We start from the raw sequence: 18453 nt of genomic DNA, 5'->3' as shown, positions 1-18453 counted from the left end.
AACAGGGTCACTTAAAAGGAGGTGCCAGTGTTTTTTAAGAATGGCCTGTATTTTACCGTGGTCCTGATTAAACTGAGTTATGAATGGGATATCATAATCCCCCATAGGTTGTTTCACATTTGTTTTCAGTATATCTTCCCTCTTTAGTGTACTAGTTTTTTTAATAACAATGTCTAATGCTCCCTTGTCATACTTTTTATGCAGAAACCTGTCTCTTAAAATTTCTGACTGTTCTCTAAAAATACGATCATCGGTACAATTGCGTCGCACTCTCCTGAATTGTCCAGCGGGTATGTTCTCTAACCATCTTCTGTGGTGGCAACTATTCCTAAGCAGGTAATTATTACAGTCTACCTGCTTAAAAAACTTTTTGTTTTAATTTGACTGTCCTTAATATAGATCGTAAGATCAAGGAAATCTATAGACTTATTGGTTTTTTGAGATGTGAAAACAAGATTGATATTGTTCCTATAGATATATTCGAGGAAGAGTGCAAGGTTATCCTCGCTCCCTTTCCAGATAAAGAATATATCGTCAATATACTGTATCTCCGCCATAGGACCAGGTCTGCACCAAAGTCATGGGTGGACCAAATATGATCCTGTTCCCAGACATCCATGAACAAATTTGCGTAGCTTGGCGCAAACCTGGTCCCCATGGCGGTACCACACGTTTGGAGGAAATAGGTGCCATCAAAATTAAAAACATTGTTTTTTAAAATGAATGAAATACTATCCAATATAAAAGACCTCTGTTCATTATGAACTCCTACATCTGTGGTTAAAATCCTATTAATATCCTCAATTCCATCACTGTGATTAATCGCTGTGTACAGCGATGTGACATCGCATGTACACATTAAAAACCCTGTTTGCCATTCTACTTTATGCAGTATATTCAAAACATGTGTCGTATCCCTGAGATAGAACCTCATCCTCATGACATAGGGTTGTAAAAAGGTGTCTATGTATTCAGATAGAATCCTATCCCAGAGATAATAGACCTACCTGGTTGCATCGTGAGGCATGTATGTATTTTGGGTAGGAAAGGTTGTTCAAATATTCATACTCTTTGTCGTTAAGTATCCCTACATCCTTGCCTCTATTCAGCAAAGCAAGGAATTCAATCATAAACTTTTTTGTGGGCTCACTTGTTAAACATTCGTAAGTGACGGTGCCTGACAATATCCTATCAGCCTCCTTTTTATAGTTATCCACGTCCATCACTACGATACCGCCATCTTTATATGCCTGTTTAAAGACAATGGACTTATCCTCCATTAGTATCTTAAGGTCAGTTTTCTCTTTCAAAGTCAAATTGTCCTTTACCTTACTTTTATTTGTAGTTGTTAATTTATCAAAATCCTCCTGTATTTTTTGCTGAAAAGTCTCGATATTGTGTCCTTTACACCAGCTAGGATAACATTTTGACCTAGGCTTCAATGTTGAATGTTTAAAATTGTCGGTTGGCAAATTGGAAGTAATGCTATTTCTTAAAACCTCCCTACTGGGTGCATCCTTATTTAAAAATATTTTTTTCAGGGTGAGTTGATGAACATATTTGTTTGAGTCTATGTACAAATTAAAACCATTGGCTACTGTTGCCGGACCGAAATGAAGACCTTTTTTAATTAGACTACATTCACGTGCACTTAATGATTTTCTACTCAGATTAAAAATGTTATTTATGTCATGTGCTTTTTTCTTTGCTTGTACTCGTCTTCCTCCTCGCTTTCCTCGAGGGGTCTTCTTCTGGGCCTTGTATCTGGAGAATCCTGTTCCCCTTTCTCCCTCAGAGGTGCAAACCTGTTTTGAGTTCAAAACAAAGGGGCTGGGGGAGGGGTGCCCGATCTAAAAAAATACTCCTGAGTGTTTAGTAAGTGCATTTCGTTCTCGAGATGGGCTATTGTCACTATCTAGTCTATTTCTCCTTCTCTCAATAGGTGACCTGGCCCTTTGCCTATAGGCACGTTGTTTTCGGGATGGGCTATTGTCACTATCTAGTCTATTTCTCCTTCTCTCAATGGGTGACCTGACCCTTTGCCTGTGTTCATAGTGTTCCCTATGTGTTGGGGCGTGGATTCTATTTCTCCATTGATGATCGCGATGCAATCTTGGATAACTCCTTTCCTCCTCTCTGATGTACCCATTCTCTCTTCTAGATGAATTATCTTTACCATAATTGTCCTTTTTCTTGGAATATGTCTATTGTGGATGGTCATAGTGTTTAGAGACCCACCTCCTTGGTGACACATGCCTTTCTTCAGTGGTGAATTTCACACTTCTGTTCTCTTTGTGGGAATGTGATCTTAGGTTATCTTGCTGGGTTCTATCATAAAGCGGAATGTGTTTTCTATCGTTATTATCACTTTCTCTGTTTCTATACTCAAACATCTTCTGCTTCTGGGTTTTTTCTTTTGGTGTACTGGGAGGTACTATTGAGACTTTCTGCCATTTTTGATGTGTACCTTCCATATAATATTCCTCGTCTCGCTTACATTTCTTGTTTTTAATTTCTAAAATGTTATTCTCCAAAGTATCTATATCCTCATACTTGGCACACTAGAATTATCTTTTAAACTTTTTACACACAAAAAAACACTCTCAGCTTTATCATATAGCTGTAGCATCCCCTGATCCCCTAGACTAGGGTCAGGGTACCTGGGCATGTATCTGGGCACCCCTCCTTATACTAGGGACCCCTCTGTATACTACGGATCCCTTATATGGTTGCAGCTATACATTAAACCCTTCATGCCTCTTTACCTTGTCTGGAAGATGCTGCAGCAGGAATCCTGGCGGTGAATCGTAATAACGTTTTCAGAGTTAGCACTTGCCCGGAGTAATGTGCTTGGCTGCATCCGAGAATCTCACTCGATTCCCGGATCCAACTTTTGGGGTATCCCATAACTCTGTAACCCCGATACATAGACACATTCTGTAAAGACTTTCTCTAGCAAACCCACCCTGAAACTTAGAGCCTAGAAATCTCCCGGTTTTGCACCCCGGGAAAGGCAAAACTCAAATAAATCTTTAATGTTGCATAAATTTGCACAGTCACAGTAATGCATTTCTGACATCTGGGTCCAAGAGCCGACACTCTAGGACCTCAACACAAGGATCAGGGGTAACCAAGTGGGCTTAACCTTTATTAGTGACCCTGGTTAACCCCTTCACCATCACAAGACCTTTGAGAGGTATGAAGTGGGCCTGTTTCAAAAATCGATCGACTGCCACCAGAATGATGTTCCTACCTTTGGACCCAGATAGTTCAACGATGAAATCCATGGAGGTGAGTCCATGGGCGATCTGGGAATGGTTGCAGCAAACCAGGAGGCCTGTTATGGGAAGTTTTGTTCTGGGCACAGGTGGGACATGCGGAGACAAATCCTTTTATGTCTTTACGCATTGGGAGGAGGAAGAAAAGACAGAGCACTACATCCACTGCCAGCTTGTAAAAAATACAATACACCTATGCGTTTCAGGCTATAAGCCCTTTATTCACCTGGGTGTTTGTTATCCTTACCTCATTGCTTCGTGGGATTCCATTTTCCAGCCATACATCTCATCTTTGGGGTGCATTTATCCTAGCCTTATCATTTCACATTGGAGTGGTATTCCACACAAGACCTTGCTTCACAAGCTAATACACTTCCAACTGCTTTTTGTTTTTAGAGCACCATACAACAATTTTCTATCTTATGTCTTGACGCATACCTAGCCACCAAAAGGTTCATTCCAGGAGATTGATGGTTCTCTTGGTACGCGGGTGTCTGAAACTTTTAGAAAAGTGACTCCATTCTAGTACCTTTCTACGATATGCAGGTGCGGTAAAGAGACGTCCCTCTGTAACTTGGAGACCCTCCAGAACCTGGGACTGGCCCTGCATGATGTCTTTCAACGAGTCGAAAGTATTGACGGAGATTATACATGATGGAGGGAGTATGGTTTCCTCTCGATCTTCGACCTTGTCTCTTACTAGAAATTAACTAGAGAGTGCGTCTGCCTTCACATTTTTGGAGCCGGGTATGTAAGAAATTATGAAATTTAAGTGGGAGAAGAAAAGGGAAACCGTGCTTGTCGTGATCCCAAGTGGCGAGCACCTTCAATGTTGAAGAGATTCTTGTGATCTGTGATTATAGTAACCGGATTTTCGGTGCCCTTGAGTAAATGTCGCCTTTCTTCCAAAGCCATCTTAATGGCCAATAGTTCACGATTGCCTATGTCGTAGTTCTGTTCGGCAGATGAGAGATGATTTTTTGGAGACGAAGGCACAAGGGTGCAATTTGGCTTGCAGAGACTTCCTTTGGGACATGACAGCTCCAGCTCTGACATCTGAAGTGTCCACCTCAAGGTTAAAGGGTAATCCTGGATCGGGGTGCACAAGCACCAGAGCTGAGACGAAGGCATTTTTTAACTTCTCTAAAGCGTGGCTAGCCGCCGGAAGCCATAGTGCCGCGTCGGCTCCCTTCTGCGTCAATGCCGTAATGGGCGCCACTACGGAAGAGAAGTTCTGAATTAACCTACGATAATAGTTGGCGAATCCCAGGAACCGTTGTACGGCTTTCAGGGTTGTGGTCTGAGGCCAATCCAATACCGCTTTAACCTTGGCTGGATACTTTGCTAGCCCGGTGTCGGAGATGATGTAGCTGTCAATGTTCCAAACTGAGAAACAGGGTTCATTTGATAATAAGTAGTTTATTGCAAAGTATGATCATATTCATTCAAAAGTCTATAAGACTCTCTGCCAGGGTGTCCAGGCTGGCTTTTTATACATTTCTGGTGTGTGTGTGCGTCACATGCACCACCCTTCCTTCTAATATTATGCTGCTATCACACACACTGCCTCTCGTAACCTCAGGGAGCAAAATTGCGGCCTGCCATCTCCGAATGTTGCAGTCTGAACTTTGTACCCACCTCCCAGTTATGTCAGCCCAAAAGCTGCTCAACTGCGACTAATCTTTCTTCCAGGCTCTAGCAAGGCCTTGACTTATCTTGTATACAGCAGATGCATTGTGTTGAAGTCTCCCCCGCGGTCTGCAATTGCTCGCCCGATAATTCTTTACCCATGACCCATGTGTCAGGCTTGGGGTACAACTGCCCTTCTCGTGCCTTTTTCCCTGCGCCTGACAAAGTGCCCAGGCTTGTGTGAAAACCCCCCAAAACAAACCTTTATCTGCTGCATTGTTCTATAGTTACGACTGAGGATATTTTGTATTCTTCTAATAGCAGGCTGCATTAAGGAAAGCGTGCCAAACTGGTGTGCGAGGTCCCAATTTACCATGGTATTTTAAAAAAAATCCCAAATTAACAAAGTTTCAATTTTGTAGTTTCTTTAATAGGTGAAAAATTATTGAAAAATAGCAAAGAAAGAAATAGGAAAGAAATGTCGACCTTTACATGTTGGGAGACAACACTGTAAACCTGATTTTTTTTTTTTCAAATGGTCTTCATTATTTCACGCCCGGTAACCTCCCCCCTTTATGTGAGGTCAATTCGCGTGGTAGATGTGGCTCCCTACACAGCCAGGATTCTTTTGACATAGTTCTGCACGTTGACGTGAAGCTGTGGAGATGTCTGGGTGAAGGTCTCCGTGGCCAGGGCCTGGGCAGACTCTGAGCCGGCCCGCATGGTGCGGTATAATGGCAGAGTGTATTTCTGCTTTCCCTGAGAATATAGGGGGGGGAACCCAAAAGCATTACAGTTAGGAGCAGAAAAATATTCACATTTAAAGGTTTATCCCTTAATATAGCAGTTCCGACCAGTGACAATATTAACCCAAGCGATGCCATCCATTGCATTTTACATATATGATCCATTTATCCTGTTTTCATATTTAAGTCGCAATGAAAAAGATCCCAGAACATATAATACTCACAGAAATTCCAGGGAGCAGCAATCAGAGTCAAGTAATATAAATATCTAAATGGCAACACACAGTCTCTCTCTGTGCCTCTTCAACACCCCACACACTCCCTTTCATGCTGTACACACACATCCTCTCTTCCTTCCATGCTGTACACACACATCCTCTCTTCCTTCCACACGAGCACATGCACACTTAACCCCTTCAATGCCAAACAGTCTGCTGAATTAGTTGTCTTCATACCGTGTGTACCCGCTCTCCCGCGCTCTTACATGCAGTATTTCGGCCTCCCTCACGTACCTGGCTGTGCAGGAAATCCTTGACTTTATGGAAGTGAGGTTGGTAGTCGTTCTTCAGCACAATCTGACCCCAGCGCAGTCTCAGCTCTGCGTTGGTGGCTTCGGAGATCTTTGGGTAACACTTTCCCAGCTCCTCCACGTTCCCTGGATAGAAAAGAGTGGTCGAGCTCAGGGCTGAACAATGCCCTGCAGGGGCCGACTTCCACAAGCTCCAGTCCCTTATAAAACCTCCGACCCGAACGTCTCTGGGGTCCAGCAGTCTATCCGGGGGTTTTATATCCAGAAACTTAAAAGCAGCTTTGTAGGGCATGCAATAAGGCCGCCTCGTTCAAAAGAGGAAGTTGTGTGGCTTCCTAAATGGTTGCTATAGCAACTCAAAGAAGCTTAAATACATTAAAAAAACATTTTTAAAAGGGCATAAGGAGTGAAACAAAAAATGCAGGGAGTATTATGAAATACTACACAACTGTTTTTTTTTCTCGTATTTTGAAGGAAATGCTGCTTAAAAGGTGTGTTCTGGTGTGAATATTCACAGCTAGGAAAATGTGATCTTATAAGGGGGTTTAGTGATAAACCATAAAGGGGTTCCTATGCATACACAAATTAGCCCATGCATATGCATATCTGTAATGATAGGCCAGCAAGTTATATACATACTGCTCTGCAATATGTTACATGCCTTCCTAGTAGTGAGATCAGCATCTCCCCTTATGATGATTCGGTGTCCCCCTCTCACCCTCTGGCAGCGGTGACCGCTCCAGCACTTTCTCCAGGAAGAAGATGAGTTGATATGTCTTCCAGCCCGTGATGTCTACTCTTGTGATGGCTCCAGTGTCCAGGGGCGCTTCCGCCCAGAGTTTTGCCAGCTCTTCTGCCGGATTCATCAGAGCATCTCCAGGAGAGAGGTCTGGCAGGAAGGGCGGCCACCCAGGGGTGTTTAGCCAGCGGTCAAACTCCAGGCCTGCGGGAGCAGAGTATTAGCATTGATACTAGAGCAGCAAAACGCACCCTGCACACCCACCACTCACCTGCAATCTTATCCACTCCCTTCTTCTTCAGTTCTGGGAAATACTCCAGGTAAAACTCCAGGGTGTCATCAGCCATGATGCTTTGGAACTTAAACTTGTCAACGTAGGCCTGAAACAAGGGATAAGCAGGCCACTGGGTGAGGCAGTCCCCTTTAAAGCCTTTGATGACATGCAGAAGGTAACATATGCTAAAAAGAGGGATCTCTAGTATGAACATGCTGCAGCGTATAATAATTGTGAGCATCTTCAACTGAAATAAAAACATGATTTGAAATCATTTGCAATAACCCGATTACTATACAAGTTTATGGTCACGCTATTCTGTGCAACAAATGTATTAACCCTTTCACTGTTAGAACGCCCTGCATATTTTATTATGTAATGTACCCCTCTGGCAGTGAAGAGGTCAAGGGGGCCTAACTGGGTTGTAAGAGGGAGTAGTGTTACCCGTAGGAAGGCATCGAACTTGCACTTGTCCCCGGTGAGGTGGGCGAGGTAAGAGACAAAGCAGTATCCCTTCTCATAGGGCGTCTCGTTGTAAGTGTCGTCCGGATCCACTCCTGCACATCAGTAAGAGAGTAAAGCGACAGTTCTAGAGCAGGAAACTTAGTGGCAACACACACACACACACACACCTCTCAACTGCAGCCCTTGCCAATCCAGTGCTGGATGAAGTCCTTCCCAGGAAGGTCCAGGTACAGTGGTTGCAAGCCTCTTTTGTCCATGTTAATCCAACAAATTCTGATTTCATCCTCCCATCTTCATTTTTGGTCGTTGTCTTGGTCTTAAATTGCCTTTGGAATGCAGCAGAGTACCTTCTTTGTCCAACGATGGTCATTTCTTATGGCAATGACCCACTGCCATTTTAATTTATTCACCCTTGTGATGTCACAGACTTATTGGGGTTCGAAGCCATTCTTTGTTTTTCGGTCTATTTGGGTAATACCCAGCATACATCAATACTTCGAGTTGTCTGAAGCTTCCGAATTATCTTCATTTAGGGGCCAAGTTTCACATCCATACATGAGCATCGGCAGTGGAAGGTTCCCTTAAAATATTGTCTTATTTCTTCCAAATGCACTCCTACCCATCTTCACTCTCCTGCTGATTTCATTCAAATGGTTCCCATCCATTGCTACTTACCAGCCAAGGTAGACATAACCTTTGATTTCTTCTAGTGTTATTCCATTTATTTAGTTCTTTGCAGAGTTTACACATTTGTTGAACATCACTTTGGTCTTTCCGAGATTCATACGGAGGACAAATTCCTTACTTGTTTGCTTCGGCAAGTTCTCAGATTTCTTGCTGGAGGTTTTCTGGACATGTGGGAACAAAAATGTTTTGATCAATTCTTCAAGTGTTGCCGTGAAAATCTTTAGTCACATGGTATCTCCCCGACGCTCTTCCTCGCTGATTCTTTATCTAGCTTATATCTTCATTAAATTGAATGGCATTCTCGCAAATGTTCTTTATACTATCAATGTACGCTTCAACACAGTCTTCTTAATACATTTTAGGACCAATGAGGTATAGACAGAATCCAATGCTTTTTTGTAATCTAAACTTAGTGGTAGATTGCATTCATTACGTTGTGAAATCATTTCTTTTATGACTTGTCTGTGGTCCATTGTGCTGTATCCACTGTGAAATCCCGCTTGTTCTCTAGTGTGGGCGAAGTCCAGAGTCTGCTGCAACTGATTAAGAATATGGTAACTCCGTAAACAAAACTTGTGATTGGGAGTAAACGGATTGGTCTGTAGTTCTTGTGTGCTTCTTGTTCTCCTTTCTTGTGTGCTTCTTGTTCTCCTTTCTTGTGTGCTTCTTGTTCTCCTTTCTTGAGTGCTTCTTGTTCTCCTTTCTTGTGGATGAGGACAACTGGCATTTCTCCAGCTTCTTAAAATGTCCTGTTCTGCATGCAGCATGTGAAGTTTTGCAAGGATTTGCTCTATTTTCCCCCAAGCTCCTTTCAATTGAGTTGTAATTCCATCTTCGCCGGGATATTTCCTGTTCAAGGATTTTATAGCTCTGTGCCACTTCTTCTGGAAGAACACGTGGTACATCAGTGGTTGTTTCTTCTCACACGTCCTCTGGATTATGCCCGATGTTATACAATTTCATATAGAAGTCTTCAACTCTCCTTGTGATAACCGCACAATGTTTTATTGTTCATCCATTGTCATGTTTAAGCGCAAGGATTTGTTTCTTATCAATCAATGATATTTGATACAGTTCCGCACAAGAGGTTGGTGTACAAAATAAAGAGAATTGGACTATATGCACCTGGATTGAAAATTGCTTGAAGGATAGACAACAGAGGGTTGTAATAAATTGAACTTTTTCAGGTTGGGCTAAAGTTGTGAGTGGAGTACCTCAGGGATCGGTACTGAGACCCCTGTTTATTAATGACCTTGGGGTTGGGATCGAGAGCAAAGTCTCCATCTTTGCTGATGATACTAAATTGTGTAAGGTAGTAGAATCAGAGCAGGATGTAATTTCTCTCCAGAAGGACTTGGAGAGATTAGAAACTTGGGCAGGTAATTGGCAGATGAGGTTTAATACAGATAAATGTAAGGTTATGCATTTGGGACGCAAGAATAAACAGGCAGCTTACAAATTAAATGGGGGTAAATTAGGGGGATCCTTGATGGAGAAGGATTTAGGAGTGCTGGTTAACAGCAGGCTTAGCAATAGTGCCCAAAGTCATGCAGTAGCTGCAAAGGCAAACAAGATCTTATCTTGCATTAAACGGGCAATGGATGATAGGGAAGTAAACATAATTATGCCCCTTTACAAAGCATTAGTAAGACCATACCTTGAATATGGAGTACAATTTTGGGCACACTCATAGAAAAGATATTATAGAGCTAGAGAAAGTGCAGAGAAGAGTCACCAAATTAATAAAGGGGGTGGACAATCTATCTTATGAGGAGAGGCTAGCTAAATTAGATTTATTTACATTACAAAAGAGGCGTCTAAGAGGGGTTTATGATAACTATATACAAATATATTCGGGGACAGTACAGGGAGCTTTCAAAAGAACTATTCATCACAAGGGCTGAAAAAGGACTCGGGGGCATCCCTTTAGGTTGGAGTAAAGGAGATTTCACCAGCAATAAAGGAAAGGGTTCTTTACAGTAAGGGCAGTTAAAATGTGGAATTCATTACCCATGGAGACTGTGATGGCAGATACAATAGATTTGTTCAAAAAAGAGGTTGGACATCTTTTTAGAAAGGAAAGGTATACTGGTATATACCAAATAAGTATACATGGGAAGGATGTTGATCCAGGGAGTAATCTGATTGCCAATTCTTGGAGTCAGGAAGGAATTTATTTTTCCCCTGTGAGATATCATTGGATGATATGTCACTGGGGTTTTTGTTTACCTTCCTCTGGATCAATATACTGTAAGTACGGATATAGGATAAAGTATCTGTCGTCTAAATTTAGCATAGGTTGAACTTTGACGTATGTCTCTTTTCAACATCATCTTCTATGTAATTATAAGTCGCTGCTTCATCTATTTTACATTTTTGTTAGCCATCTTCGATAATCTTCTTCACCATATCAGATAAATGTTCTTACATCTTCAGTTATCCATTTGCAGATTGTCTTCACCCGAATGAAGCACAGTTGATTGTGAAACGCGTAGAGATTACATCAGTGCATGTCATCACGTTTACAGACTGACGCTTCTAGATACTAATGGCCTGTTTCTCGGTCTGGGGACCCGGTGCACTCGGTCTGTACATTATCACATCTACGGACCACGAGACCCTTTGGTTCTTTTGGAGTTCTGTGATAAGTTTTTAAATGTACATTTTACAGGCTACTTGTGGTTTTATTAATACATTTTCAGCACACTTATTCCGGGTGCGCTTTGTCGTATCGTTCCTCTTTTTGGAGTACTGGCTGGGTTTCCTGTGAGTGAGTGAATGAAGCACTCACACACGACTGAAGCTGCAAAGAGGAAGTATATTGATACATTCTGAAATTTACTAAGACTGATGTGAAGAGTCTTGTGCAATTTGAACTTTCTGTTGCATTTTTTTTTTTACACACACACACACACACACACACACACATACACACACACACACACGCGCACACGCACGCGCACACGCACCTGGCTCTATCTTGACCCGCAGCTTGTTCAGAGGATGCTCCTCTCCTGATGTGTCCATGTGCTGGCGCAGAAGGGCTCTCCCTGTGGCTGCTTCCAGGCAGCTATATGCGGGACCTGCAGAGACGGATACATAATGTTGACCATGTGTACGGTGCTGTACATGCAGTGAACACAGGAACAACACAGGGAGTTTACCATCTAAATGTCCTTATATATCATGGTCTGAGGAGGGGTGTGTACACAGAGGGCGGCACGTAAGATGGTTTGGCATGGGTAGTACCGAGCACACAGAGGGTGGCACTAACCATATATCTCAGTAGTGATCCTTCGCTGGGCATACATAGTGAATCCCTCATTCAGCCAGAACTCTCCCCAGTTGGCGTTAGTCACCAGGTTCCCAAACCAGCTGTGGGAGATCTCGTGGATGATAACATCAGCCAGTGAGCGGTCACCAGCCAGCAGGCACGGGGTGACAAATGTGATGCATGGGTTCTCCATGCCACCAAATGGGAAGGACGGAGGCATGAACAGGACATCATACCTGGTGATGCAAAGACACACACTGGGTGACAAGGCGGAAGGAAGAGGGACAGGGGCATATTTTATAGGAAGTTGTTTAATTCCTTGGTAGAAGAGGAGGGCTAACATATTAAGAACACATGAAGAGCTCAACCTCTCACCTTTCCCATACGTAAGGTCCGAAGAGCTTCTCCCCCACGCTTAAAAACTCCTCTATCACTCCATCATATTCCTTCTTAGCCGCTTCAATCAGGCAGGGCTCTGCCCAGACCCGGCTCCTGAGTATAGATAGAGGGAATGAGACTGCAAGGTGACAGACAGAGAGGACTAATGACACATGGAGTCTATCCCTCCTACCGCTGAGTGACACAGACAGTTTATAGTCTCTCCCTCCCATGACAGGGACTCAGACGGGACCCGTGGAGTCAGTCCATCTCCCCATAGGCAGAAGGGACCCTTCCTCTTGGATCAGTCATCTGTCCTTACCTGGGCCCCACTTCCGCTGACACAATGTCCCCAACCACCAGAGCCACCAGGTAAGATGGGATGGGCCGAGTCATATTGAAGATGAAGGCATCACCCTGACGATCCCAGTTGGTCGCGCTCATAATGGCCGTGAAGCCCTCAGGCACCTGGATGGAAGACAGAAGTGAGGACCCAAAGCAAAACCTCACCGTAGCATCCTTACATCATATAGAATATAACGCGCCTAACACTGCACTGCCACCTAGCCACACAGTGTGGGAATTAAGAGCTCATCCCAGCAACACCTCCACCATTCATAATGTAGTTTGCCAGCAATCCTTCTGCGTTTATATATAAATGTTTTAAAAGTACAATAGGAATACACCAGAGTATGCAAACAAGGACACAGGAGAAAGGACAAAGGGGATTTGTGAAGAAACACTTCCCGCCATGGCCTCATTCTGTATGAAATATATAACAAGACATTTTGCTCTCTCTCACCTGGATGTTAGCAGAATAGGTGCATTTAACAGCGGGCGTGTCAAAACACGGGAAGAAGGACCGGTTCATTACGGCCTGGCCCTGCGTGTACATGTATGGCTTCTTCTTGCCGGCCGTCTGCTGCGGTTCCAACCAACACACCTGGTGAGAAGGCAGGTAGTGTGGATGAGAGTAGGGTAACCTACACAGTGGCAGAGTAGGTGCTCTTGCTCAGCATGGAAGGTCGGGATGTAGGAACAGTTCAATTCTGAGCAGACAGAGGTATAGAGGAACAGGAGGCGACTCTGTGCCGTTTGGAAAGGAGGGCGTCAGGAAATCTTGGACAGCAGGAATTAGATGATTTATTAAATCCGTACTACCCGTGTAAACCCAACCTCAATATAACATTGCCCCCCTGTATGTAATATTGTCAAACACAACAATGCAATCAATGTTGAAGTTTCTATAAAGTTTGCACTCACGTGTTAAACGTGATATTCAGGCGTTGTGGTTGTTAGAAGTAACCAACTTTTGTAATAACCGGACAGATGCTCCGGATCAACCGATATTATTCCATAGGAAGGAAGGAAAATCCACCTGGAAATGCACCTACGGCAAGGTGTGAATCACAACACAGAACGTGTCACTACTAGCAGCAGCGCTGAGCGTCACGGGAAACACGTACCAGTTCGCAGTTCAACACCGTTGTCTGTCCGGTTATTACAAAAGTTGGTTACTTCTAACAACCACAACGCCTGAATATCACGTTTAACACGTGAGTGCAAACTTTATAGAAACTTCAACATTGATTGCGTTGTTGTGTTTGACAATATTGCACTATTTTGGTGTCTTTATTTATCCCCTCTATGTCCTAATGAGATTTGCGCACTTGCTATTCTTCGTCGATTGCTGGTTGGATTTGGTCTGAATCCTGTTCCGGGAGCTGCACTTTCTAAGGACACTATATATATCTTTTGTTAAAGTGGTGTTATTTGCGTTTGTTTTACTCTGTATACCCCTGTATGTATGTATCAACCCCTTTATATAACCCCGCCCCTGTGTTTGTATAACCCCCCCAAATCCCTCTATATCCCACCTGTATATAATCACACCAAACTATATATAAAACATTACCCAGAACCCCCACGGCCCCTTGCACTGCAAATTAAAGCATCAAAAACGAGAAAAACAAGTGACAGGCAGGCACACTGAGGGATAATAAACACTTCATTGCTTACAGAGGGGGATAATACAGCAATAGACAACCACGGTCTACTGATGGGTAAAGGATTCAAAACAAAAGTAAAAGTGTTAGAATAACTGGTTATTCACCAGTACAAACGGGGGATAGGAACAGGTGAATACTAAATCACTATGTACTACAGAGGGGGTCCGGACCGATCTGGGTACATACCCTATGTAAGGAAGGGGAGTGAAGTGTAGAGACCTGCTCCCTCCGACTGCAAAACTCCAAGAGGGAAAGCCACACGTGACCTCTACGCGGACCTCCTGACGAAGCACTACATGCGAAACGCGTAGAGGTCACGTGTGGCTTTCCCTCTTGGACTTTTGCAGTCGGAGGGAGCAGGTCTCTACACTTCACTTCCCCTCCATATACAGGGTATGTACTCGGATCGGTCCGGACCCCCTCTGTAGTACATAGTGATCTAGTAATCACCTGTTCCCATCCCCCGTTTGTACTGGTGGTTAACCAGTTATTCTAACACTTTTACTTTTGTTTTGAATCCGTTACCCATCAGTAGACCTTGGTTGTCTATTGCTGTATTATCCCCCTCTGTAAGCAATAAAGTGTTTATTATCCCTCAGTGCGCCTGCCTGTCACTTGTTTGTCTTGTTTGTGAGCTCCCCTTGTGGGAGCTCATTTTTACAGGGGATGTGTGGAGCCCCCCGTTGACTAACGGCTGCAAGAGGGACTATTTACAGTGATATCCCTAGCGCGGAACGACACCCCTGCTTCTAAAGCATCAAAAAGCAGGATAAGCAAAATCAGAAACGGAAGGGAAATTAGCAAGCTCAGCAGGAAGGGATAGATAAAGGAAGTGCAAAGTGCAACGAGTGAGAGGGAGCAACGATTGAGAGAGAGAGGGGGGGCAGAGATAGAGCAGGGGTAGAGAAAGATAGAGAGAGAGAGAGAGAGAGGGCATTGAGAGAGCAGGGGCAGAGAGAGGGAGGGGGCGGGGCAGAGAGAGAGGGGGGCAGGGGCAGAGAGAGAGAGGGGGCAGGGGCAGAGAGAGAGAGAGGGGGCAGGGGCAGAGAGAGGGAGGGGGCAGGGGCAGAGAGAGAGAGGGGCAGGGGCAGAGAGAGGGCAGAGAGAGAGAGGGCAGGGACAGAAAGAGAGAGAGAGGGGGGGCAGGAGCAGAGAGAGAGCGGGGGCAGGGGCAGAGAGAGAGAGGGGGGCAGAGAGAGAGAGGGGGGCAGGGGCAGAGAGAGAGAGGGGGGCAGGGGCAGAGAGAGAGGGGGGCAGGGGCAGAGAGAGAGAGGGGGGCAGAGAGAGAGAGGGGGGCAGAGAGAGAGAGGGGGCAGGGGCAGAGAGAGAGAGGGGGGCAGAGAGAGAGGGGGGGCAGAGAGAGAGGGGGGGCAGAGAGAGAGGGGGGGCAGAGAGAGAGAAGGGGCAGAGAGAGAGAAGGGGCAGAGAGAGAGAAGGGGCAGAGAGGAAAAGAGAGAGAGGGCAGAGAGAGAAAGAGAGGGCAGAGAGAGCGAAAGAGGGGGCAGAGAGAGCGAAAGAGGGAGAAGAGCGAAAGAGGGAGAAGAGAGAAAGAGGGAGAAGAGAGAAAGAGGGAGAAGAGAGAGAGATAGAGAGAGAGGGAAGGTTCAACTGATGCAGATAACAATTTTATCACTGTAGTTTTAGGAGGAAGCGGGTAGGTGACTGAAGTAATATGACATGGGCAAACGGCCCGGGTATCAGGCAGCGAACCCTTTCAGCGCTGCCGCCGTATAGAGGGGATATATATATATACACAGTATATATAATCGAGTCTCTCACCCCTGGGCCTTCCCCAGCCTCGTAGTCAATGGTGACCCGGATCTGGGCTCCAGGCACAGAGACCTCGGGCAACTTAATTTCCAGGACGCTTCCGTAGCGGGTGAATGGCTTCTCCTCCCAGGGCACCTGCCCCCCAGCGGTCCCCTCCACCCGGACCTGCAGAACATGCAGGCTCGGGTGTGAATCGAACCGCAGCTCCCCGGTCTCCCGGAGGGCTCGCAGCTCCAGCCGCCCCGAGCCCCGCAGCTTCCGGGCCTCCATGTCCACGCGCAGCTCCAGGTGCATGTGCTCCACATCGAAGTCCCGGTAACTGGAAGCCGAAGCCACGTCCTCCGCCCGCCGGAGACCCAAGCCGCTGCTGCCGCTCATGGTGCTGAATACAGACTGACAGCCAACACTTCCGGTTCCGGCTCCACTAATAGGACTGAAAGTTGCCGGGGCAGCGGCTTGCAGGAAGTTTTGTCCCGGTTGATGTTAGGTATCTGCAGGGCCCCTGTCCAAGGTGCTGAAACAGACCCTCTAACATTATGCACAGACAAATAGATAGCACCTTTTTTTTGTGTGTGGTAAGCTGCGGACTGCCAGAAGAATTGCTTGGAAGTTCATCCATCCAGCACGATTCAAGGAACTACAGAGAGTGGTACCTATTTTTATGTGCAAGGTTTTGGAGCGGTTGCCACTTTACTTCTGATAACTTGTGCTGGATGGAAACACTTCCAATAACTTCCTATGCAAGTCCCCTAACCCAGTGGTTCCCAACCTTTTTTACATTGTGCACCCCCTGCTAGAAAATATTTGCTTGAACTCCTAATTAATAAGTCATATTGCATACTCATCAGACCGGTCCCAGTACACTGTAGTGTCCTGAGCTTGGAAGAACAAACGCTCAATAACACTGTCAGGGATCCAAAGCACCAGGCAGAACACAAGAGTTTAATTAACCGGAGTTTATTTGTCTAAAGCAAACAGTAAAATCACACAAAACAGGGTACACCAACAGGGGAAATGGGGGTACTCCTCGCTCGCAAGGAGGAGAGCCCAAGAACAACTGTGGGGCATAGAACCAGCATAAAACCAGTTGCTGTTCTCATCACTCTCTGCCTCCCTAGTCCTGCCCTGTCTTGTTTTCTAGTGCTTTCCCGTGTACCGACCCGGCTTCCTCCACGACTACTCCTTACTCCTGGCATCAGACCTCGGCTACGGCAAACGACAACTCCACTCTCTCCACAAAAATGCACGCTAGGGATAATGATGTGGGATCAAATATACAAGGGAAGGGATACCACAAAAGGAGAGGAGTAGGGAACAACAAAAAAGGGGGGGTGTATGTAGTGGGTGGGTAACCAGGGGGGCTGTTTCGGGGTGAGAACCCCTTCCTCAGGCCCATTCCCTCAAGTGCAAAGGGACAAAAGGTACTTCCCTAAACCCTTATAACCCCACTATATAAAACACAACCAAACACAAAATGCAATAACTATAACCATAAAAAGGTTCAGAGTCCAGATCCTAGTAGAAGAATGAAATTCTCAATAGACACAAAATCCAACCGTAAAGTCCTTGGTTTTGGGTCTGGATAATCCTCACTCTCTCTCTCCTGCTGTGTACAGTATGTAAAGCTTTACACTGTTTACTGCTTAGCAGTTGAATTGTGCCTTATTCATGCAGCAGTGCTTATATTTGCTTTCTCTGTTACTCAGAGGTGCTACGCCTTGTATCATTGAGTGTTTGTTGCATCTCTGCATTTTTTTTGTCTCTGACATCACGAGAGTTTATACTTACATTTCTCATGTACTTTGACAGATTTTTTGTATGTCTGGTATTTGCAGGACCCCTGGTACAATTATGTATATTTACTAGGGCATACTATTCAGCTCCAGTTAGCCCTATAGCATCTCATGTATGACCGGCCGGTCTAACAGGTGGAAGGCAATTTCTTTGCCTTATCACTCTGAGTTAAGTTTGTTATAAATTGCATTGGGTATTTTACACTTCATTTTGCTATACAGCATTTACTATACCAAGGTTATATGTGGTTCTTGGACCACATTAGGAGGTTTTGAGACTGTTTTATTACATGTATTTGTGACATGTTTTTTCCAATAAATGTTGTTATATTTTGTACACACCTGAGTGCTTTATGTGGGATACTTTTCTTTTTTTGTTTATATCTAATTTTATCCCCAGCACCGTCAGTACCTCATTGTTTAATAGGTTTATTTATTGATTTAGGTTTTGTTATATTCTGGTCAGTTGTGACAAGGTGATAGTGTAGAAACAGGCGCTAATAAAATGCTAGTGCTCACTAATAATTAAGTGACAAAATATTAAACATATAATACTGTTGTGACTTATAGTGACTAAAAATGTGCAACCATAAGAAAAATGTGTATAAAGGTTGTAACCCCCTGCTCAAACCCTCTGGAAGGGACTGTCTTCACTGGTCCCAGATGATCGATATATATTCTCACAGCCCAGGGGGAGCATGGTCAGTTGCAGGCTTTTTTGTGTTGTGTATATAGATATATATGTATGTATGTATGTATGTATGTGTGACCTGGGTTCCCCGACTGGCCCCTTAACTCAGCTGCAGCTCGGGAGAACGGGGATTGTTGTGGGGGGCTGCCGGAGTGGCGAGCGCATCGCCGGAGCTCCGACGGGAGCATAGG

At 44.7% G+C, this 18453-nt stretch overlaps 1 protein-coding gene across 1 annotated transcript; it reads right to left on the bottom strand.

Moving 5' to 3' along the window:
- Positions 1–5315: 5315 nt before the first annotated feature.
- On the bottom strand, positions 5316–16189 carry RNPEP (arginyl aminopeptidase). Its single transcript, XM_075613920.1, has 11 exons — positions 15788–16189; positions 12802–12942; positions 12322–12467; positions 11997–12113; positions 11622–11857; positions 11317–11430; positions 7640–7752; positions 7193–7301; positions 6901–7125; positions 6166–6308; positions 5316–5666 (listed from the first exon to the last, which is right to left on the bottom strand). Exons 1-11 carry the CDS (start codon positions 16154–16156, stop codon positions 5517–5519), a joined length of 1863 nt encoding a protein of 620 aa, XP_075470035.1. The 5' UTR covers positions 16157–16189; the 3' UTR covers positions 5316–5516.
- Positions 16190–18453: the final 2264 nt, after the last annotated feature.

The sequence above is a fragment of the Ascaphus truei genome, chromosome 9 (genome assembly GCF_040206685.1).
Source record: "Ascaphus truei isolate aAscTru1 chromosome 9, aAscTru1.hap1, whole genome shotgun sequence".
Taxonomy (NCBI): domain Eukaryota; kingdom Metazoa; phylum Chordata; class Amphibia; order Anura; family Ascaphidae; genus Ascaphus; species Ascaphus truei.
The sequence above is the reverse complement of the archived record's forward strand: the minus strand, read 5'-3'. Positions and strand labels throughout refer to the sequence as shown.